At 42.8% G+C, this 24,708-nt stretch overlaps 1 protein-coding gene across 1 annotated transcript in view; it reads right to left on the minus strand.

Moving 5' to 3' along the window:
• The window catches only part of LOC146610162 (uncharacterized), a 57,628-nt gene extending 33,224 nt beyond the window's left edge, over positions 1-24,404 (minus strand). The window contains exon 1 of the mRNA XM_085344944.1: positions 24,395-24,404. Within this exon, the coding sequence (XP_085201070.1) occupies positions 24,395-24,404 (10 nt within the window). The remainder of the gene's footprint in view (positions 1-24,394) is intronic.
• Between the last annotated feature and the right edge of the window lie 304 nt (positions 24,405-24,708).

Raw genomic sequence — 24,708 nt, forward strand, 5'->3', positions numbered from 1 at the left:
AGTGGCCGTAAGTATGTTTACATAGATGCAGTGTTAGGGAGTAACGGCATACATGTACCGGCGTTATGCATTTAAAATACAAAACATGAGTAACTGTATTCCGATATCCATCCATCCATTCACTTATCCTTTTCAGGGTCGCGGGGGGCGCTGGAGCCTATCCCAGCTGTTATAGGGCGAAAGGTGAGGTACACCCTGGACAGGTCGCCAGTCTGTCGCAGGGCTAACACATAGGGACAGACAACCATTCACACTCACATTCACACCTAGTGGCAATTTGGATTATCCAATTAACCTATCCCCACAAGCTGCATGTCTTTGGACGGTGGGAGGAAGCCGGAGTACCCGGAGAGAACCCACGCAAACACGGTGAGAACATGCAAACTCCACACAGAAAGACCCCGGCCTGATGGTGGAATTGAACTCAGGACTTTCTTGCTGTGAGGCAACAGTGCTAACCACCGTGCCGCCGATAGTTACCGATAATTTGGTAATAATTAGAATACAGTTACTTCTAAATAACTGGATTACACGATGGTCTTTTCCTGTTTCATATGTCAGGCTATACCCTCTCTAATTTTGTTGATTTCACGCATTACCGGAAACCCAAACAAAACACGCAACAAGAAGCTCTAGTGTAAGTCTCTTGGTAATGTTGGTGGCGTCAGTTATACAATGGACCCAGAAACCGAGCTGCTCTCAACTATAAAGACTCCACCCGAAAGAAACATCTGGAAGTACATTCTTTTTTTAAAGACTAACATTAGCTAGGGCTGTGCGACATGACCAAAATCTCATATCCCAATATAAGACGTTTCTCGTCTTATATTGTAGTTTTATTTTATAGTGTTTCTGTGTTCTGCTGGTCCAGACTGGAGTTCCTTTCCTGGCTACAGACCTGCGGGTCATCCAGATCCTCATTTTCCTTACAATCATGTTGCTGTGGGAGGTCTTGATGGACAGAACACACAAGAAAAAAGTCACACTGTGAGCAGGTCTCTCAGATATGTGAGCGATATTTAAATATTCTCTCTCATGCAGCGAACAGAGAAGAATTCTGTTTACATGCAGAAAGTCATCATTTATGAGGCGTACAGCTCACTACTCCAACTTGGTCCTTGTGGCCAATAATCCACAGTTTTCATTGTCTCAACATTTTTCTACATTCTGCGTACAGTTCTGGGCTAACATGACTTAAATCTGAAACAGAAAACATGTCTCCAGTGAGGCAGTATCCCAGGCGGTAATGCACGCCATGTGTCTTTGTGACATTTTGTTATAAGTCATATTCATTTCTATATTATGAAATCTGCTTATTACACTTTTACATACCAAATCTGGTCAGCCGTGATCCAGGTTTCCACAACAAATCCAGCTGTTCTCCGGTCCAGACATTAATCCCTTCATCCTCCTGCTTCAGTGCAAGCTGCTCTCCTCCCTGATTGGTGGAGATTTCCTCCTGTTCCTCTTTAGTCTGTAGAGGCTCTGGGTCCTCCTGGTTGAGACTGGAGCTCCTCTCATGGTCACAGAACTGCTGATCATCCAGACCTTCGTGTTCAACAAAAGGACACAAGAAAATAGTGACTAATGTGATGATAAGAAAGCTCAAGAAGGATGAAAACGGTCACCTATTGAGAATTTAGCTTGCGTTTTATGTTGCCACAGAAACATTCACTGATAGTCATTTGTTCACTGGATGATGTTGATAACCTTACAGCTGTCTGGGGTCTGATTTTTAGATGTGACTGCCAGTGATCATCACACACTGTGAATAAACAAACAAATGAACAGCAGCATGATCTGAATATGATCATGAAAGCTTAAAGTATTTTACGACGGCAGGTAAGATATGCTGTTAATGCTAATCTTTTAACATTTTACTAATAAATATGATGCAAATCTCATGGTCCACTACATTCCAAAGATGCTCTGTTGGGTTGAGAGCTGGTAACTCTGGAGACCCGAGTACAGAGAACTCAATGTCATTTTAAGGGAACTGCATATTTTCTCTTTTTTGGACTACTCTCTGTAAATCATGCAGATGTTTGTGCTGGAAATTTAAACAGATCAGCAGTTTCTGAAATACTCAGATCAGCCAATGTGGCACCAACACCCACACCATGATCAAAGTGATTTCAATCACCGTCACTGATCGCTATATGCTGAAATGCATGGACTGCTGCCATCTGATTGGCTGATTACATTTTGGATTAAAGAGTAGTTGAACGGGTGTAGTTAACAAAGTGGCCGTAAGTATGTTTACATAGATGCAGTGTTAGGGAGTAACGGCATACATGTACCGGCATTATGCATTTAAAATACAAAACATGAGTAACTGTATTCCGATATCCATCCATCCATTCGCTTATCCTTTTCAGGGTCGCGGGGGGCGCTGGAGCCTATCCCAGCTGTTATAGGGCGAAAGGTGAGGTACACCCTGGACAGGTCGCCAGTCTGTCGCAGGGCTAACACATAGGGACAGACAACCATTCACACTCACATTCACACCTAGTGGCAATTTGGATTATCCAATTAACCTATCCCCACAAGCTGCATGTCTTTGGACGGTGGGAGGAAGCCGGAGTACCCGGAGAGAACCCACGCAAACACGGTGAGAACATGCAAACTCCACACAGAAAGACCACGGCCTGATGGTGGAATTGAACTCAGGACTTTCTTGCTGTGAGGCAACAGTGCTAACCACCGTGCCGCCGATAGTTACCGATAATTTGGTAATAATTAGAATACAGTTACTTCTAAATAAATGGATTACACGATGGTCTTTTCCTGTTTCATATGTCAGGCTATACCCTCTCTAATTTTGTTGATTTCACGCATTACCGGAAACCCAAACAAAACACGCAACAAGAAGCTCTAGTGTAAGTCTCTTGGTAATGTTGGTGGCGTCAGTTATACAATGGACCCAGAAACCGAGCTGCTCTCAACTATAAAGACTCCACCCGAAAGAAACATCTGGAAGTACATTCTTTTTTTAAAGACTAACATTAGCTAGGGCTGTGCGACATGACCAAAATCTCATATCCCAATATAAGACGTTTCTCGTCTTATATTGTAGTTTTATTTTATAGTGTTTCTGTGTTCTGCTGGTCCAGACTGGAGTTCCTTTCCTGGCTACAGACCTGCGGGTCATCCAGATCCTCATTTTCCTTACAATCATGTTGCTGTGGGAGGTCTTGATGGACAGAACACACAAGAAAAAAGTCACACTGTGAGCAGGTCTCTCAGATATGTGAGCGATATTTAAATATTCTCTCTCATGCAGCGAACAGAGAAGAATTCTGTTTACATGCAGAAAGTCATCATTTATGAGGCGTACAGCTCACTACTCCAACTTGGTCCTTGTGGCCAATAATCCACAGTTTTCATTGTCTCAACATTTTTCTACATTCTGCGTACAGTTCTGGGCTAACATGACTTAAATCTGAAACAGAAAACATGTCTCCAGTGAGGCAGTATCCCAGGCGGTAATGCACGCCATGTGTCTTTGTGACATTTTGTTATAAGTCATATTCATTTCTATATTATGAAATCTGCTTATTACACTTTTACATACCAAATCTGGTCAGCCGTGATCCAGGTTTCCACAACAAATCCAGCTGTTCTCCGGTCCAGACATTAATCCCTTCATCCTCCTGCTTCAGTGCAAGCTGCTCTCCTCCCTGATTGGTGGAGATTTCCTCCTGTTCCTCTTTAGTCTGTAGAGGCTCTGGGTCCTCCTGGTTGAGACTGGAGCTCCTCTCATGGTCACAGAACTGCTGATCATCCAGACCTTCGTGTTCAACAAAAGGACACAAGAAAATAGTGACTAATGTGATGATAAGAAAGCTCAAGAAGGATGAAAACGGTCACCTATTGAGAATTTAGCTTGCGTTTTATGTTGCCACAGAAACATTCACTGATAGTCATTTGTTCACTGGATGATGTTGATAACCTTACAGCTGTCTGGGGTCTGATTTTTAGATGTGACTGCCAGTGATCATCACACACTGTGAATAAACAAACAAATGAACAGCAGCATGATCTGAATATGATCATGAAAGCTTAAAGTATTTTACGACGGCAGGTAAGATATGCTGTTAATGCTAATCTTTTAACATTTTACTAATAAATATGATGCAAATCTCATGGTCCACTACATTCCAAAGATGCTCTGTTGGGTTGAGAGCTGGTAACTCTGGAGACCCGAGTACAGAGAACTCAATGTCATTTTAAGGGAACTGCATATTTTCTCTTTTTTGGACTACTCTCTGTAAATCATGCAGATGTTTGTGCTGGAAATTTAAACAGATCAGCAGTTTCTGAAATACTCAGATCAGCCAATGTGGCACCAACACCCACACCATGATCAAAGTGATTTCAATCACCGTCACTGATCGCTATATGCTGAAATGCATGGACTGCTGCCATCTGATTGGCTGATTACATTTTGGATTAAAGAGTAGTTGAACGGGTGTAGTTAACAAAGTGGCCGTAAGTATGTTTACATAGATGCAGTGTTAGGGAGTAACGGCATACATGTACCGGCATTATGCATTTAAAATACAAAACATGAGTAACTGTATTCCGATATCCATCCATCCATTCGCTTATCCTTTTCAGGGTCGCGGGGGGCGCTGGAGCCTATCCCAGCTGTTATAGGGCGAAAGGTGAGGTACACCCTGGACAGGTCGCCAGTCTGTCGCAGGGCTAACACATAGGGACAGACAACCATTCACACTCACATTCACACCTAGTGGCAATTTGGATTATCCAATTAACCTATCCCCACAAGCTGCATGTCTTTGGACGGTGGGAGGAAGCCGGAGTACCCGGAGAGAACCCACGCAAACACGGTGAGAACATGCAAACTCCACACAGAAAGACCCCGGCCTGATGGTGGAATTGAACTCAGGACTTTCTTGCTGTGAGGCAACAGTGCTAACCACCGTGCCGCCGATAGTTACCGATAATTTGGTAATAATTAGAATACAGTTACTTCTAAATAAATGGATTACACGATGGTCTTTTCCTGTTTCATATGTCAGGCTATACCCTCTCTAATTTTGTTGATTTCACGCATTACCGGAAACCCAAACAAAACACGCAACAAGAAGCTCTAGTGTAAGTCTCTTGGTAATGTTGGTGGCGTCAGTTATACAATGGACCCAGAAACCGAGCTGCTCTCAACTATAAAGACTCCACCCGAAAGAAACATCTGGAAGTACATTCTTTTTTTAAAGACTAACATTAGCTAGGGCTGTGCGACATGACCAAAATCTCATATCCCAATATAAGACGTTTCTCGTCTTATATTGTAGTTTTATTTTATAGTGTTTCTGTGTTCTGCTGGTCCAGACTGGAGTTCCTTTCCTGGCTACAGACCTGCGGGTCATCCAGATCCTCATTTTCCTTACAATCATGTTGCTGTGGGAGGTCTTGATGGACAGAACACACAAGAAAAAAGTCACACTGTGAGCAGGTCTCTCAGATATGTGAGCGATATTTAAATATTCTCTCTCATGCAGCGAACAGAGAAGAATTCTGTTTACATGCAGAAAGTCATCATTTATGAGGCGTACAGCTCACTACTCCAACTTGGTCCTTGTGGCCAATAATCCACAGTTTTCATTGTCTCAACATTTTTCTACATTCTGCGTACAGTTCTGGGCTAACATGACTTAAATCTGAAACAGAAAACATGTCTCCAGTGAGGCAGTATCCCAGGCGGTAATGCACGCCATGTGTCTTTGTGACATTTTGTTATAAGTCATATTCATTTCTATATTATGAAATCTGCTTATTACACTTTTACATACCAAATCTGGTCAGCCGTGATCCAGGTTTCCACAACAAATCCAGCTGTTCTCCGGTCCAGACATTAATCCCTTCATCCTCCTGCTTCAGTGCAAGCTGCTCTCCTTCCTGATTGGTGGAGATTTCCTCCTGTTCCTCTTTAGTCTGTAGAGGCTCTGGGTCCTCCTGGTTGAGACTGGAGCTCCTCTCCTGGTCACAGAACTGCTGATCATCCAGACCTTCGTGTTCAACAAAAGGACACAAGAAAATAGTGACTAATGTGATGATAAGAAAGCTCAAGAAGGATGAAAACGGTCACCTATTGAGAATTTAGCTTGCGTTTTATGTTGCCACAGAAACATTCACTGATAGTCATTTGTTCACTGGATGATGTTGATAACCTTACAGCTGTCTGGGGTCTGATTTTTAGATGTGACTGCCAGTGATCATCACACACTGTGAATAAACAAACAAATGAACAGCAGCATGATCTGAATATGATCATGAAAGCTTAAAGTATTTTACGACGGCAGGTAAGATATGCTGTTAATGCTAATCTTTTAACATTTTACTAATAAATATGATGCAAATCTCATGGTCCACTACATTCCAAAGATGCTCTGTTGGGTTGAGAGCTGGTAACTCTGGAGACCCGAGTACAGAGAACTCAATGTCATTTTAAGGGAACTGCATATTTTCTCTTTTTTGGACTACTCTCTGTAAATCATGCAGATGTTTGTGCTGGAAATTTAAACAGATCAGCAGTTTCTGAAATACTCAGATCAGCCAATGTGGCACCAACACCCACACCATGATCAAAGTGATTTCAATCACCGTCACTGATCGCTATATGCTGAAATGCATGGACTGCTGCCATCTGATTGGCTGATTACATTTTGGATTAAAGAGTAGTTGAACGGGTGTAGTTAACAAAGTGGCCGTAAGTATGTTTACATAGATGCAGTGTTAGGGAGTAACGGCATACATGTACCGGCGTTATGCATTTAAAATACAAAACATGAGTAACTGTATTCCGATATCCATCCATCCATTCGCTTATCCTTTTCAGGGTCGCGGGGGGCGCTGGAGCCTATCCCAGCTGTTATAGGGCGAAAGGTGAGGTACACCCTGGACAGGTCGCCAGTCTGTCGCAGGGCTAACACATAGGGACAGACAACCATTCACACTCACATTCACACCTAGTGGCAATTTGGATTATCCAATTAACCTATCCCCACAAGCTGCATGTCTTTGGACGGTGGGAGGAAGCCGGAGTACCCGGAGAGAACCCACGCAAACACGGTGAGAACATGCAAACTCCACACAGAAAGACCCCGGCCTGATGGTGGAATTGAACTCAGGACTTTCTTGCTGTGAGGCAACAGTGCTAACCACCGTGCCGCCGATAGTTACCGATAATTTGGTAATAATTAGAATACAGTTACTTCTAAATAACTGGATTACACGATGGTCTTTTCCTGTTTCATATGTCAGGCTATACCCTCTCTAATTTTGTTGATTTCACGCATTACCGGAAACCCAAACAAAACACGCAACAAGAAGCTCTAGTGTAAGTCTCTTGGTAATGTTGGTGGCGTCAGTTATACAATGGACCCAGAAACCGAGCTGCTCTCAACTATAAAGACTCCACCCGAAAGAAACATCTGGAAGTACATTCTTTTTTTAAAGACTAACATTAGCTAGGGCTGTGCGACATGACCAAAATCTCATATCCCAATATAAGACGTTTCTCGTCTTATATTGTAGTTTTATTTTATAGTGTTTCTGTGTTCTGCTGGTCCAGACTGGAGTTCCTTTCCTGGCTACAGACCTGCGGGTCATCCAGATCCTCATTTTCCTTACAATCATGTTGCTGTGGGAGGTCTTGATGGACAGAACACACAAGAAAAAAGTCACACTGTGAGCAGGTCTCTCAGATATGTGAGCGATATTTAAATATTCTCTCTCATGCAGCGAACAGAGAAGAATTCTGTTTACATGCAGAAAGTCATCATTTATGAGGCGTACAGCTCACTACTCCAACTTGGTCCTTGTGGCCAATAATCCACAGTTTTCATTGTCTCAACATTTTTCTACATTCTGCGTACAGTTCTGGGCTAACATGACTTAAATCTGAAACAGAAAACATGTCTCCAGTGAGGCAGTATCCCAGGCGGTAATGCACGCCATGTGTCTTTGTGACATTTTGTTATAAGTCATATTCATTTCTATATTATGAAATCTGCTTATTACACTTTTACATACCAAATCTGGTCAGCCGTGATCCAGGTTTCCACAACAAATCCAGCTGTTCTCCGGTCCAGACATTAATCCCTTCATCCTCCTGCTTCAGTGCAAGCTGCTCTCCTCCCTGATTGGTGGAGATTTCCTCCTGTTCCTCTTTAGTCTGTAGAGGCTCTGGGTCCTCCTGGTTGAGACTGGAGCTCCTCTCATGGTCACAGAACTGCTGATCATCCAGACCTTCGTGTTCAACAAAAGGACACAAGAAAATAGTGACTAATGTGATGATAAGAAAGCTCAAGAAGGATGAAAACGGTCACCTATTGAGAATTTAGCTTGCGTTTTATGTTGCCACAGAAACATTCACTGATAGTCATTTGTTCACTGGATGATGTTGATAACCTTACAGCTGTCTGGGGTCTGATTTTTAGATGTGACTGCCAGTGATCATCACACACTGTGAATAAACAAACAAATGAACAGCAGCATGATCTGAATATGATCATGAAAGCTTAAAGTATTTTACGACGGCAGGTAAGATATGCTGTTAATGCTAATCTTTTAACATTTTACTAATAAATATGATGCAAATCTCATGGTCCACTACATTCCAAAGATGCTCTGTTGGGTTGAGAGCTGGTAACTCTGGAGACCCGAGTACAGAGAACTCAATGTCATTTTAAGGGAACTGCATATTTTCTCTTTTTTGGACTACTCTCTGTAAATCATGCAGATGTTTGTGCTGGAAATTTAAACAGATCAGCAGTTTCTGAAATACTCAGATCAGCCAATGTGGCACCAACACCCACACCATGATCAAAGTGATTTCAATCACCGTCACTGATCGCTATATGCTGAAATGCATGGACTGCTGCCATCTGATTGGCTGATTACATTTTGGATTAAAGAGTAGTTGAACGGGTGTAGTTAACAAAGTGGCCGTAAGTATGTTTACATAGATGCAGTGTTAGGGAGTAACGGCATACATGTACCGGCGTTATGCATTTAAAATACAAAACATGAGTAACTGTATTCCGATATCCATCCATCCATTCGCTTATCCTTTTCAGGGTCGCGGGGGGCGCTGGAGCCTATCCCAGCTGTTATAGGGCGAAAGGTGAGGTACACCCTGGACAGGTCGCCAGTCTGTCGCAGGGCTAACACATAGGGACAGACAACCATTCACACTCACATTCACACCTAGTGGCAATTTGGATTATCCAATTAACCTATCCCCACAAGCTGCATGTCTTTGGACGGTGGGAGGAAGCCGGAGTACCCGGAGAGAACCCACGCAAACACGGTGAGAACATGCAAACTCCACACAGAAAGACCCCGGCCTGATGGTGGAATTGAACTCAGGACTTTCTTGCTGTGAGGCAACAGTGCTAACCACCGTGCCGCCGATAGTTACCGATAATTTGGTAATAATTAGAATACAGTTACTTCTAAATAACTGGATTACACGATGGTCTTTTCCTGTTTCATATGTCAGGCTATACCCTCTCTAATTTTGTTGATTTCACGCATTACCGGAAACCCAAACAAAACACGCAACAAGAAGCTCTAGTGTAAGTCTCTTGGTAATGTTGGTGGCGTCAGTTATACAATGGACCCAGAAACCGAGCTGCTCTCAACTATAAAGACTCCACCCGAAAGAAACATCTGGAAGTACATTCTTTTTTTAAAGACTAACATTAGCTAGGGCTGTGCGACATGACCAAAATCTCATATCCCAATATAAGACGTTTCTCGTCTTATATTGTAGTTTTATTTTATAGTGTTTCTGTGTTCTGCTGGTCCAGACTGGAGTTCCTTTCCTGGCTACAGACCTGCGGGTCATCCAGATCCTCATTTTCCTTACAATCATGTTGCTGTGGGAGGTCTTGATGGACAGAACACACAAGAAAAAAGTCACACTGTGAGCAGGTCTCTCAGATATGTGAGCGATATTTAAATATTCTCTCTCATGCAGCGAACAGAGAAGAATTCTGTTTACATGCAGAAAGTCATCATTTATGAGGCGTACAGCTCACTACTCCAACTTGGTCCTTGTGGCCAATAATCCACAGTTTTCATTGTCTCAACATTTTTCTACATTCTGCGTACAGTTCTGGGCTAACATGACTTAAATCTGAAACAGAAAACATGTCTCCAGTGAGGCAGTATCCCAGGCGGTAATGCACGCCATGTGTCTTTGTGACATTTTGTTATAAGTCATATTCATTTCTATATTATGAAATCTGCTTATTACACTTTTACATACCAAATCTGGTCAGCCGTGATCCAGGTTTCCACAACAAATCCAGCTGTTCTCCGGTCCAGACATTAATCCCTTCATCCTCCTGCTTCAGTGCAAGCTGCTCTCCTCCCTGATTGGTGGAGATTTCCTCCTGTTCCTCTTTAGTCTGTAGAGGCTCTGGGTCCTCCTGGTTGAGACTGGAGCTCCTCTCATGGTCACAGAACTGCTGATCATCCAGACCTTCGTGTTCAACAAAAGGACACAAGAAAATAGTGACTAATGTGATGATAAGAAAGCTCAAGAAGGATGAAAACGGTCACCTATTGAGAATTTAGCTTGCGTTTTATGTTGCCACAGAAACATTCACTGATAGTCATTTGTTCACTGGATGATGTTGATAACCTTACAGCTGTCTGGGGTCTGATTTTTAGATGTGACTGCCAGTGATCATCACACACTGTGAATAAACAAACAAATGAACAGCAGCATGATCTGAATATGATCATGAAAGCTTAAAGTATTTTACGACGGCAGGTAAGATATGCTGTTAATGCTAATCTTTTAACATTTTACTAATAAATATGATGCAAATCTCATGGTCCACTACATTCCAAAGATGCTCTGTTGGGTTGAGAGCTGGTAACTCTGGAGACCCGAGTACAGAGAACTCAATGTCATTTTAAGGGAACTGCATATTTTCTCTTTTTTGGACTACTCTCTGTAAATCATGCAGATGTTTGTGCTGGAAATTTAAACAGATCAGCAGTTTCTGAAATACTCAGATCAGCCAATGTGGCACCAACACCCACACCATGATCAAAGTGATTTCAATCACCGTCACTGATCGCTATATGCTGAAATGCATGGACTGCTGCCATCTGATTGGCTGATTACATTTTGGATTAAAGAGTAGTTGAACGGGTGTAGTTAACAAAGTGGCCGTAAGTATGTTTACATAGATGCAGTGTTAGGGAGTAACGGCATACATGTACCGGCGTTATGCATTTAAAATACAAAACATGAGTAACTGTATTCCGATATCCATCCATCCATTCGCTTATCCTTTTCAGGGTCGCGGGGGGCGCTGGAGCCTATCCCAGCTGTTATAGGGCAAAAGGTGAGGTACACCCTGGACAGGTCGCCAGTCTGTCGCAGGGCTAACACATAGGGACAGACAACCATTCACACTCACATTCACACCTAGTGGCAATTTGGATTATCCAATTAACCTATCCCCACAAGCTGCATGTCTTTGGACGGTGGGAGGAAGCCGGAGTACCCGGAGAGAACCCACGCAAACACGGTGAGAACATGCAAACTCCACACAGAAAGACCCCGGCCTGATGGTGGAATTGAACTCAGGACTTTCTTGCTGTGAGGCAACAGTGCTAACCACCGTGCCGCCGATAGTTACCGATAATTTGGTAATAATTAGAATACAGTTACTTCTAAATAAATGGATTACACGATGGTCTTTTCCTGTTTCATATGTCAGGCTATACCCTCTCTAATTTTGTTGATTTCACGCATTACCGGAAACCCAAACAAAACACGCAACAAGAAGCTCTAGTGTAAGTCTCTTGGTAATGTTGGTGGCGTCAGTTATACAATGGACCCAGAAACCGAGCTGCTCTCAACTATAAAGACTCCACCCGAAAGAAACATCTGGAAGTACATTCTTTTTTTAAAGACTAACATTAGCTAGGGCTGTGCGACATGACCAAAATCTCATATCCCAATATAAGACGTTTCTCGTCTTATATTGTAGTTTTATTTTATAGTGTTTCTGTGTTCTGCTGGTCCAGACTGGAGTTCCTTTCCTGGCTACAGACCTGCGGGTCATCCAGATCCTCATTTTCCTTACAATCATGTTGCTGTGGGAGGTCTTGATGGACAGAACACACAAGAAAAAAGTCACACTGTGAGCAGGTCTCTCAGATATGTGAGCGATATTTAAATATTCTCTCTCATGCAGCGAACAGAGAAGAATTCTGTTTACATGCAGAAAGTCATCATTTATGAGGCGTACAGCTCACTACTCCAACTTGGTCCTTGTGGCCAATAATCCACAGTTTTCATTGTCTCAACATTTTTCTACATTCTGCGTACAGTTCTGGGCTAACATGACTTAAATCTGAAACAGAAAACATGTCTCCAGTGAGGCAGTATCCCAGGCGGTAATGCACGCCATGTGTCTTTGTGACATTTTGTTATAAGTCATATTCATTTCTATATTATGAAATCTGCTTATTACACTTTTACATACCAAATCTGGTCAGCCGTGATCCAGGTTTCCACAACAAATCCAGCTGTTCTCCGGTCCAGACATTAATCCCTTCATCCTCCTGCTTCAGTGCAAGCTGCTCTCCTCCCTGATTGGTGGAGATTTCCTCCTGTTCCTCTTTAGTCTGTAGAGGCTCTGGGTCCTCCTGGTTGAGACTGGAGCTCCTCTCCTGGTCACAGAACTGCTGATCATCCAGACCTTCGTGTTCAACAAAAGGACACAAGAAAATAGTGACTAATGTGATGATAAGAAAGCTCAAGAAGGATGAAAACGGTCACCTATTGAGAATTTAGCTTGCGTTTTATGTTGCCACAGAAACATTCACTGATAGTCATTTGTTCACTGGATGATGTTGATAACCTTACAGCTGTCTGGGGTCTGATTTTTAGATGTGACTGCCAGTGATCATCACACACTGTGAATAAACAAACAAATGAACAGCAGCATGATCTGAATATGATCATGAAAGCTTAAAGTATTTTACGACGGCAGGTAAGATATGCTGTTAATGCTAATCTTTTAACATTTTACTAATAAATATGATGCAAATCTCATGGTCCACTACATTCCAAAGATGCTCTGTTGGGTTGAGAGCTGGTAACTCTGGAGACCCGAGTACAGAGAACTCAATGTCATTTTAAGGGAACTGCATATTTTCTCTTTTTTGGACTACTCTCTGTAAATCATGCAGATGTTTGTGCTGGAAATTTAAACAGATCAGCAGTTTCTGAAATACTCAGATCAGCCAATGTGGCACCAACACCCACACCATGATCAAAGTGATTTCAATCACCGTCACTGATCGCTATATGCTGAAATGCATGGACTGCTGCCATCTGATTGGCTGATTACATTTTGGATTAAAGAGTAGTTGAACGGGTGTAGTTAACAAAGTGGCCGTAAGTATGTTTACATAGATGCAGTGTTAGGGAGTAACGGCATACATGTACCGGCGTTATGCATTTAAAATACAAAACATGAGTAACTGTATTCCGATATCCATCCATCCATTCGCTTATCCTTTTCAGGGTCGCGGGGGGCGCTGGAGCCTATCCCAGCTGTTATAGGGCGAAAGGTGAGGTACACCCTGGACAGGTCGCCAGTCTGTCGCAGGGCTAACACATAGGGACAGACAACCATTCACACTCACATTCACACCTAGTGGCAATTTGGATTATCCAATTAACCTATCCCCACAAGCTGCATGTCTTTGGACGGTGGGAGGAAGCCGGAGTACCCGGAGAGAACCCACGCAAACACGGTGAGAACATGCAAACTCCACACAGAAAGACCCCGGCCTGATGGTGGAATTGAACTCAGGACTTTCTTGCTGTGAGGCAACAGTGCTAACCACCGTGCCGCCGATAGTTACCGATAATTTGGTAATAATTAGAATACAGTTACTTCTAAATAAATGGATTACACGATGGTCTTTTCCTGTTTCATATGTCAGGCTATACCCTCTCTAATTTTGTTGATTTCACGCATTACCGGAAACCCAAACAAAACACGCAACAAGAAGCTCTAGTGTAAGTCTCTTGGTAATGTTGGTGGCGTCAGTTATACAATGGACCCAGAAACCGAGCTGCTCTCAACTATAAAGACTCCACCCGAAAGAAACATCTGGAAGTACATTCTTTTTTTAAAGACTAACATTAGCTAGGGCTGTGCGACATGACCAAAATCTCATATCCCAATATAAGACGTTTCTCGTCTTATATTGTAGTTTTATTTTATAGTGTTTCTGTGTTCTGCTGGTCCAGACTGGAGTTCCTTTCCTGGCTACAGACCTGCGGGTCATCCAGATCCTCATTTTCCTTACAATCATGTTGCTGTGGGAGGTCTTGATGGACAGAACACACAAGAAAAAAGTCACACTGTGAGCAGGTCTCTCAGATATGTGAGCGATATTTAAATATTCTCTCTCATGCAGCGAACAGAGAAGAATTCTGTTTACATGCAGAAAGTCATCATTTATGAGGCGTACAGCTCACTACTCCAACTTGGTCCTTGTGGCCAATAATCCACAGTTTTCATTGTCTCAACATTTTTCTACATTCTGCGTACAGTTCTGGGCTAACATGACTTAAATCTGAAACAGAAAACATGTCTCCAGTGAGGCAGTATCCCAGGCGGTAATGCACGCCATGTGTCTTTGTGACATTTTGTTATAAGTCATATTCATTTCTATATTATGAAATCTGCTTATTACACTTTTACATACCAAATCTGGTCAGCCGTGATCCAGGTTTCCACAACAAATCCAGCTGTTCTCCGGTCCAGACATTAATCCCTTCATCCTCCTGCTTCAGTGCAAGCTGCTCTCCTCCCTGATTGGTGGAGATTTCCTCCTGTTCCTCTTTAGTCTGTAGAGGCTCTGGGTCCTCCTGGTTGAGACTGGAGCTCCTCTCATGGTCACAGAACTGCTGATCATCCAGACCTTCGTGTTCAACAAAAGGACACAAGAAAATAGTGACTAATGTGATGATAAGAAAGCTCAAGAAGGATGAAAACGGTCACCTATTGAGAATTTAGCTTGCGTTTTATGTTGCCACAGAAACATTCACTGATAGTCATTTGTTCACTGGATGATGTTGATAACCTTACAGCTGTCTGGGGTCTGATTTTTAGATGTGACTGCCAGTGATCATCACACACTGTGAATAAACAAACAAATGAACAGCAGCATGATCTGAATATGATCATGAAAGCTTAAAGTATTTTACGACGGCAGGTAAGATATGCTGTTAATGCTAATCTTTTAACATTTTACTAATAAATATGATGCAAATCTCATGGTCCACTACATTCCAAAGATGCTCTGTTGGGTTGAGAGCTGGTAACTCTGGAGACCCGAGTACAGAGAACTCAATGTCATTTTAAGGGAACTGCATATTTTCTCTTTTTTGGACTACTCTCTGTAAATCATGCAGATGTTTGTGCTGGAAATTTAAACAGATCAGCAGTTTCTGAAATACTCAGATCAGCCAATGTGGCACCAACACCCACACCATGATCAAAGTGATTTCAATCACCGTCACTGATCGCTATATGCTGAAATGCATGGACTGCTGCCATCTGATTGGCTGATTACATTTTGGATTAAAGAGTAGTTGAACGGGTGTAGTTAACAAAGTGGCCGTAAGTATGTTTACATAGATGCAGTGTTAGGGAGTAACGGCATACATGTACCGGCGTTATGCATTTAAAATACAAAACATGAGTAACTGTATTCCGATATCCATCCATCCATTCGCTTATCCTTTTCAGGGTCGCGGGGGGCGCTGGAGCCTATCCCAGCTGTTATAGGGCGAAAGGTGAGGTACACCCTGGACAGGTCGCCAGTCTGTCGCAGGGCTAACACATAGGGACAGACAACCATTCACACTCACATTCACACCTAGTGGCAATTTGGATTATCCAATTAACCTATCCCCACAAGCTGCATGTCTTTGGACGGTGGGAGGAAGCCGGAGTACCCGGAGAGAACCCACGCAAACACGGTGAGAACATGCAAACTCCACACAGAAAGACCCCGGCCTGATGGTGGAATTGAACTCAGGACTTTCTTGCTGTGAGGCAACAGTGCTAACCACCGTGCCGCCGATAGTTACCGATAATTTGGTAATAATTAGAATACAGTTACTTCTAAATAAATGGATTACACGATGGTCTTTTCCTGTTTCATATGTCAGGCTATACCCTCTCTAATTTTGTTGATTTCACGCATTACCGGAAACCCAAACAAAACACGCAACAAGAAGCTCTAGTGTAAGTCTCTTGGTAATGTTGGTGGCGTCAGTTATACAATGGACCCAGAAACCGAGCTGCTCTCAACTATAAAGACTCCACCCGAAAGAAACATCTGGAAGTACATTCTTTTTTTAAAGACTAACATTAGCTAGGGCTGTGCGACATGACCAAAATCTCATATCCCAATATAAGACGTTTCTCGTCTTATATTGTAGTTTTATTTTATAGTGTTTCTGTGTTCTGCTGGTCCAGACTGGAGTTCCTTTCCTGGCTACAGACCTGCGGGTCATCCAGATCCTCATTTTCCTTACAATCATGTTGCTGTGGGAGGTCTTGATGGACAGAACACACAAGAAAAAAGTCACACTGTGAGCAGGTCTCTCAGATATGTGAGCGATATTTAAATATTCTCTCTCATGCAGCGAACAGAGAAGAATTCTGTTTACATGCAGAAAGTCATCATTTATGAGGCGTACAGCTCACTACTCCAACTTGGTCCTTGTGGCCAATAATCCACAGTTTTCATTGTCTCAACATTTTTCTACATTCTGCGTACAGTTCTGGGCTAACATGACTTAAATCTGAAACAGAAAACATGTCTCCAGTGAGGCAGTATCCCAGGCGGTAATGCACGCCATGTGTCTTTGTGACATTTTGTTATAAGTCATATTCATTTCTATATTATGAAATCTGCTTATTACACTTTTACATACCAAATCTGGTCAGCCGTGATCCAGGTTTCCACAACAAATCCAGCTGTTCTCCGGTCCAGACATTAATCCCTTCATCCTCCTGCTTCAGTGCAAGCTGCTCTCCTCCCTGATTGGTGGAGATTTCCTCCTGTTCCTCTTTAGTCTGTAGAGGCTCTGGGTCCTCCTGGTTGAGACTGGAGCTCCTCTCATGGTCACAGAACTGCTGATCATCCAGACCTTCGTGTTCAACAAAAGGACACAAGAAAATAGTGACTAATGTGATGATAAGAAAGCTCAAGAAGGATGAAAACGGTCACCTATTGAGAATTTAGCTTGCGTTTTATGTTGCCACAGAAACATTCACTGATAGTCATTTGTTCACTGGATGATGTTGATAACCTTACAGCTGTCTGGGGTCTGATTTTTAGATGTGACTGCCAGTGATCATCACACACTGTGAATAAACAAACAAATGAACAGCAGCATGATCTGAATATGATCATGAAAGCTTAAAGTATTTTACGACGGCAGGTAAGATATGCTGTTAATGCTAATCTTTTAACATTTTACTAATAAATATGATGCAAATCTCATGGTCCACTACATTCCAAAGATGCTCTGTTGGGTTGAGAGCTGGTAACTCTGGAGACCCGAGTACAGAGAACTCAATGTCATTTTAAGGGAACTGCATATTTTCTCTTTTTTGGACTACTCTCTGTAAATCATGCAGATGTTTGTGCTGGAAATTTAAACAGATCAGCAGTTTCTGAAATACTCAGATCAGCCAATGTGGCACCAACACCCACACCATGATCAAAGTGATTTCAATCACCGTCACTGATCGCTATATGCTGAAATGCATGGACTGCTGCCATCTGATTGGCTGATTACATTTTGGATTAAAGAGTAGTTGAACGGGTGTAGTTAACAAAGTGGCCGTAAGTATGTTTACATAGATGCAGTGTTAGGGAGTAACGGCATACATGTACCGGCGTTATGCATTTAAAATACAAAACATGAGTAACTGTATTCCGATATCCATCCATCCATTCGCTTATCCTTTTCAGGGTCGCGGGGGGCGCTGGAGCCTATCCCAGCTGTTATAGGGCGAAAGGTGAGGTACACCCTGGACAGGTCGCCAGTCTGTCGCAGGGCTAACACATAGGGACAGACAACCATTCACACTCACATTCACACCTAGTGGCAATTTGGATTATCCAATTAACCTATCCCCACAAGCTGCATGTCTTTGGACGGTGGGAGGAAGCCGGAGTACCCGGAGAGAACCCACGCAAACACGGTGAGAACATGCAAACTCCACACAGAAAGACCCCGGCCTGATGGTGGAATTGAACTCAGGACTTTCTTGCTGTGAGGCAACAGTGCTAACCACCGTGCCGCCGATAGTTACCGATAATTTGGTAATAATTAGAATACAGTTACTTCTAAATAAATGGATTACACGATGGTCTTTTCCTGTTTCATATGTCAGGCTATACCCTCTCTAATTTTGTTGATTTCACGCATTACCGGAAACCCAAACAAAACACGCAACAAGAAGCTCTAGTGTAAGTCTCTTGGTAATGTTGGTGGCGTCAGTTATACAATGGACCCAGAAACCGAGCTGCTCTCAACTATAAAGACTCCACCCGAAAGAAACATCTGGAAGTACATTCTTTTTTTAAAGACTAACATTAGCTAGGGCTGTGCGACATGACCAAAATCTCATATCCCAATATAAGACGTTTCTCGTCTTATATTGTAGTTTTATTTTATAGTGTTTCTGTGTTCTGCTGGTCCAGACTGGAGTTCCTTTCCTGGCTACAGACCTGCGGGTCATCCAGATCCTCATTTTCCTTACAATCATGTTGCTGTGGGAGGTCTTGATGGACAGAACACACAAGAAAAAAGTCACACTGTGAGCAGGTCTCTCAGATATGTGAGCGATATTTAAATATTCTCTCTCATGCAGCGAACAGAGAAGAATTCTGTTTACATGCAGAAAGTCATCATTTATGAGGCGTACAGCTCACTACTCCAACTTGGTCCTTGTGGCCAATAATCCACAGTTTTCATTGTCTCAACATTTTTCTACATTCTGCGTACAGTTCTGGGCTAACATGACTTAAATCTGAAACAGAAAACATGTCTCCAGTGAGGCAGTATCCCAGGCGGTAATGCACGCCATGTGTCTTTGTGACATTTTGTTATAAGTCATATTCATTTCTATATTATGAAATCTGCTTATTACACTTTTACATACCAAATCTGGTCACCCGTGATCCAGGTTTCCACAACAAATCCAGCTGTTCTCCGGTCCAGACATTAATCCCTTCATCCTCCTGCTTCAGTGCAAGCTGCTCTCCTTCCTGATTGGTGGAGATTTCCTCCTGTTCCTCTTTAGTCTGTAGAGGCTCTGGGTCCTCCTGGTTGAGACTGGAGCTCCTCTCCTGGTCACAGAACTGCTGATCATCCAGACCTTCGTGTTCAACAAAAGGACACAAGAAAATAGTGACTAATGTGATGATAAGAAAGCTCAAGAAGGATGAAAACGGTCACCTATTGAGAATTTAGCTTGCGTTTTATGTTGCCACAGAAACATTCACTGATAGTCATTTGTTCACTGGATGATGTTGATAACCTTACAGCTGTCTGGGGTCTGATTTTTAGATGTGACTGCCAGTGATCATCACACACTGTGAATAAACAAACAAATGAACAGCAGCATGATCTGAATATGATCATGAAAGCTTAAAGTATTTTACGACAGCAGGTAAGATATGCTGTTAATGCTAATCTTTTAACATTTTACTAATAAATATGATGCAAATCTCATGGTCCACTACATTCCAAAGATGCTCTGTTGGGTTGAGAGCTGGTAACTCTGGAGACCCGAGTACAGAGAACTCAATGTCATTTTAAGGGAACTGCATATTTTCTCTTTTTTGGACTACTCTCTGTAAATCATGCAGATGTTTGTGCTGGAAATTTAAACAGATCAGCAGTTTCTGAAATACTCAGATCAGCCAATGTGGCACCAACACCCACACCATGATCAAAGTGATTTCAATCACCGTCACTGATCGCTATATGCTGAAATGCATGGACTGCTGCCATCTGATTGGCTGATTACATTTTGGATTAAAGAGTAGTTGAACGGGTGTAGTTAACAAAGTGGCCGTAAGTATGTTTACATAGATGCAGTGTTAGGGAGTAACGGCATACATGTACCGGCATTATGCATTTAAAATACAAAACATGAGTAACTGTATTCCGATATCCATCCATCCATTCGCTTATCCTTTTCAGGGTCGCGGGGGGCGCTGGAGCCTATCCCAGCTGTTATAGGGCGAAAGGTGAGGTACACCCTGGACAGGTCGCCAGTCTGTCGCAGGGCTAACACATAGGGACAGACAACCATTCACACTCACATTCACACCTAGTGGCAATTTGGATTATCCAATTAACCTATCCCCACAAGCTGCATGTCTTTGGACGGTGGGAGGAAGCCGGAGTACCCGGAGAGAACCCACGCAAACACGGTGAGAACATGCAAACTCCACACAGAAAGACCCCGGCCTGATGGTGGAATTGAACTCAGGACTTTCTTGCTGTGAGGCAACAGTGCTAACCACCGTGCCGCCGATAGTTACCGATAATTTGGTAATAATTAGAATACAGTTACTTCTAAATAAATGGATTACACGATGGTCTTTTCCTGTTTCATATGTCAGGCTATACCCTCTCTAATTTTGTTGATTTCACGCATTACCGGAAACCCAAACAAAACACGCAACAAGAAGCTCTAGTGTAAGTCTCTTGGTAATGTTGGTGGCGTCAGTTATACAATGGACCCAGAAACCGAGCTGCTCTCAACTATAAAGACTCCACCCGAAAGAAACATCTGGAAGTACATTCTTTTTTTAAAGACTAACATTAGCTAGGGCTGTGCGACATGACCAAAATCTCATATCCCAATATAAGACGTTTCTCGTCTTATATTGTAGTTTTATTTTATAGTGTTTCTGTGTTCTGCTGGTCCAGACTGGAGTTCCTTTCCTGGCTACAGACCTGCGGGTCATCCAGATCCTCATTTTCCTTACAATCATGTTGCTGTGGGAGGTCTTGATGGACAGAACACACAAGAAAAAAGTCACACTGTGAGCAGGTCTCTCAGATATGTGAGCGATATTTAAATATTCTCTCTCATGCAGCGAACAGAGAAGAATTCTGTTTACATGCAGAAAGTCATCATTTATGAGGCGTACAGCTCACTACTCCAACTTGGTCCTTGTGGCCAATAATCCACAGTTTTCATTGTCTCAACATTTTTCTACATTCTGCGTACAGTTCTGGGCTAACATGACTTAAATCTGAAACAGAAAACATGTCTCCAGTGAGGCAGTATCCCAGGCGGTAATGCACGCCATGTGTCTTTGTGACATTTTGTTATAAGTCATATTCATTTCTATATTATGAAATCTGCTTATTACACTTTTACATACCAAATCTGGTCAGCCGTGATCCAGGTTTCCACAACAAATCCAGCTGTTCTCCGGTCCAGACATTAATCCCTTCATCCTCCTGCTTCAGTGCAAGCTGCTCTCCTCCCTTATTGGTGGAGATTTCCTCCTGTTCCTCTTTAGTCTGTAGAGGCTCTGGGTCCTCCTGGTTGAGACTGGAGCTCCTCTCATGGTCACAGAACTGCTGATCATCCAGACCTTCGTGTTCAACAAAAGGACACAAGAAAATAGTGACTAATGTGATGATAAGAAAGCTCAAGAAGGATGAAAACGGTCACCTATTGAGAATTTAGCTTGCGTTTTATGTTGCCACAGAAACATTCACTGATAGTCATTTGTTCACTGGATGATGAAGTGAGGGCCGTGAGGCACAGCTCCCCGTCCCCCGGTGACCCTGCTAGGTCCACCTTCTTAGGGAAACCCTCTGCAGAGGAGCTGACAGAGCCAGGAACTTGTGAGTTGCGTGTGTCCACTCAGGCATCATTCATGCTTGTTCTGTAGGCAGTTCCTGTCAGAAGGAGGAGGCGCAGCAGGAGCGTCGGGGGGCGGAAGACGGTGCCTCAGTGCCTCTCTCCTTCTGACATTGTTAAAGAAAACACAACAAATTTATAATTATGTAGATAATTACATGTAGATAATGTCCTCAAGTTCTGTATAACCACTTTTTCCTCTCTCTGTGTTTGTTTCTCGTTCGTTGTTGTGTGTGTTTGTGTGCATTTGTCTCTTTCAAACAGGTGCCGGTCCTCACCTCTGCAGTGCTGCCGTCTCCTGTAGCGCTGCATGTTTCTAAGCTAAGTTTCCTTTCCTTTTTCTGTTCTCTCAGATTTGTCCTCAGGTTTGAAGTGTCTGTGTTGTGCAGCTGGTCTGGTCTGTCTCTAGACAGTTCAGGCTTCACCCACTAGTTAAATGGTGGAGGCTCACAGCGACATACTCAACACACAAGTTTCTGAACTCTGCATGAGGGTTTCTCCGACGAAGTGAGGGCCGTGAGGCACAGCTCCCCGTCCCCCGGTGACCCTGCTAGGTCCACCTTCTTAGGGAAACCCTCTGCAGAGGAGCTGACAGAGCCAGGAACTTGTGAGTTGTGTGTGTCCACTCAGGCATCATTCATGCTTGTTCTGTAGGCAGTTCCTGTCAGAAGGAGGAGGCGCAGCAGGAGCGTCGGGGGGCGGAAGACGGTGCCTCAGTGCCTCTCTCCTTCTGACATTGTTAAAGAAAACACAACAAATTTATAATTATTTAGATATTTACATGTAGGTAATGTCCTCAAGTTCTGTATATATTTACATTTAAAGGATGATCATGGTGTTGATGATGGCGTTAAGCCAGAGGACAGTGTTTCAAATGTTGTTGGTAAATCTTCAGTCACTAAAAGCTCATCTAGTGGTAAAGTGAGCACAACTTCTTCTGCCAAAATCAAGGCAAAAGCAGAAAAGGCAGCATTACTCGCTTGTATGGCAGTCTTAAAAGAGAAGCATGCTTTGGAGGAGCAAGAGCTAAAGCTAAGGAGGAAACGTGAACAGCTTGAGCTTGAAGCGCTGCTTTCTGCCTCTTCTGCAAAGTTAGCTGTTCTCCAAGCTGCTGAAGTTCAAAGTATATCTAACATATCGTCCAATGCTATGAATTCATATTATGAAAGGGAAATCAAGAAAACAGCTGCTTCAGCCACAGTCAAGCCTAGTACACCAGTCAATGAAGATAAACCTGCAGTGCAAATAGTACAGACTGAAAGCAACATATCTGCAATGATCCTGCCAGGAACGGAAATTGAAGGTGAGCCACAAGCTGAAACGGTCATCACAATGCAATTTCACAATGTGGATCCTCCATCGCCCAGGTCAATTCCTACAGCGGCAGAAGGACGGTTGGAGGACATTTGTACCATTTTACAAAGACAAAATGAAATAACTGCAACCCTTGTTCAGCATCAGCGTGCATCGTCATTACCATCCAGGAAAATACCTGTATTCGATGGTGATCCTCTTCAGTATATCTCTTTCATTAATGTGTTTGAACAAGGAGTGGAAGAAAAGGCCAATAAGAGGGACTGCTTGTATTATTTGGAGCAGTTTACAACAGGACAGCCGAGAGAGCTGGTACGCAGTTGTCAACATATGGCTGCAGGACAAGGCTATATACAAGCAAAGCAACTGCTCAAAGAACACTTTGGAAATGAATATAAAATTGCAACTGCTTATATTGACAAGGCGTTATCTTGGCCTGCAATTAAAAATGAAGATGTGAAATCATTGCAAGCATATTCTCTTTTCTTACGTGGGAGTTGTAATGTCATGGAAACATTGCAACATATGCAGGAACTGGACATGCCAGTGAACATGAAAATCATTTTGTGCAAGTTGCCATATAAAATGAGAGAGAAATGGAGAGCGTTCGCATATGATATATTGGAAACCTCTAAACACAGAGCTCAGTTTGAAGATTTGGTTGCATTTATTGAAAAGCAGGTGAAAATTCTTTCAGATCCTTTGTTTGGGGACATTCAGAATGTAACGTCAACAATCCCTGTCTCAAAGGTTGACAACAGACTGAAGTCACAACCAAGCAAACAAATTAAAGGGAACAGCTTTGCTGCTACAGCCACACCCATGATCATGAAAAAAACCTACAGTACGGAAAGGCTGATTACTACAACAAGCCATGACTTTACAGTAAAGCCATCTTGTGTCTGCTGTACTCAATGACACACACTGGAGGAGTGTCAACAGTTTCAGCGGAAGAAGCACAGAGACAAAATGCTTTTTCTAAAGGAGAAAGGGCTGTGTTTTGGTTGCTTAGGTGCTGGGCACATAAGCAAGGACTGTGCTAAGCGTTTGATATGTAGAACGTGTGGTAAAGGTCATCCCACTGTCCTCCATATTGATAACGATGGCGTAAGCCCTGAATGCTATGGAGAGCCCTCCTCTTCAAAGAATGTAAAAACTTGTGGTCATACAGGGGCCGGAAGAGAAAGCGGTTTGCTTTCCATTCTGCCAGTTCAAATAAAGTCTGTTAAAGGTAGTCATGTCATACAGACATATGCTTTTTTAGATCCTGGCAGTTCAGCTAGCTTCTGTTCAGAGCACCTCATGCAAAAGCTAAATCTTGTGGGCAAAAGAACTCACTTCCTGTTACAAACGATGGGTCAAGAAAAGGTCGTCTCTGCCCACTCACTTACTGGTC

The sequence above is a fragment of the Diplotaxodon limnothrissa genome, linkage group LG20 (genome assembly GCF_057381915.1).
Source record: "Diplotaxodon limnothrissa isolate DT_005_m linkage group LG20, D_limnothrissa_male_GT1.1, whole genome shotgun sequence".
Lineage (NCBI taxonomy): Eukaryota > Metazoa > Chordata > Actinopteri > Cichliformes > Cichlidae > Diplotaxodon > Diplotaxodon limnothrissa.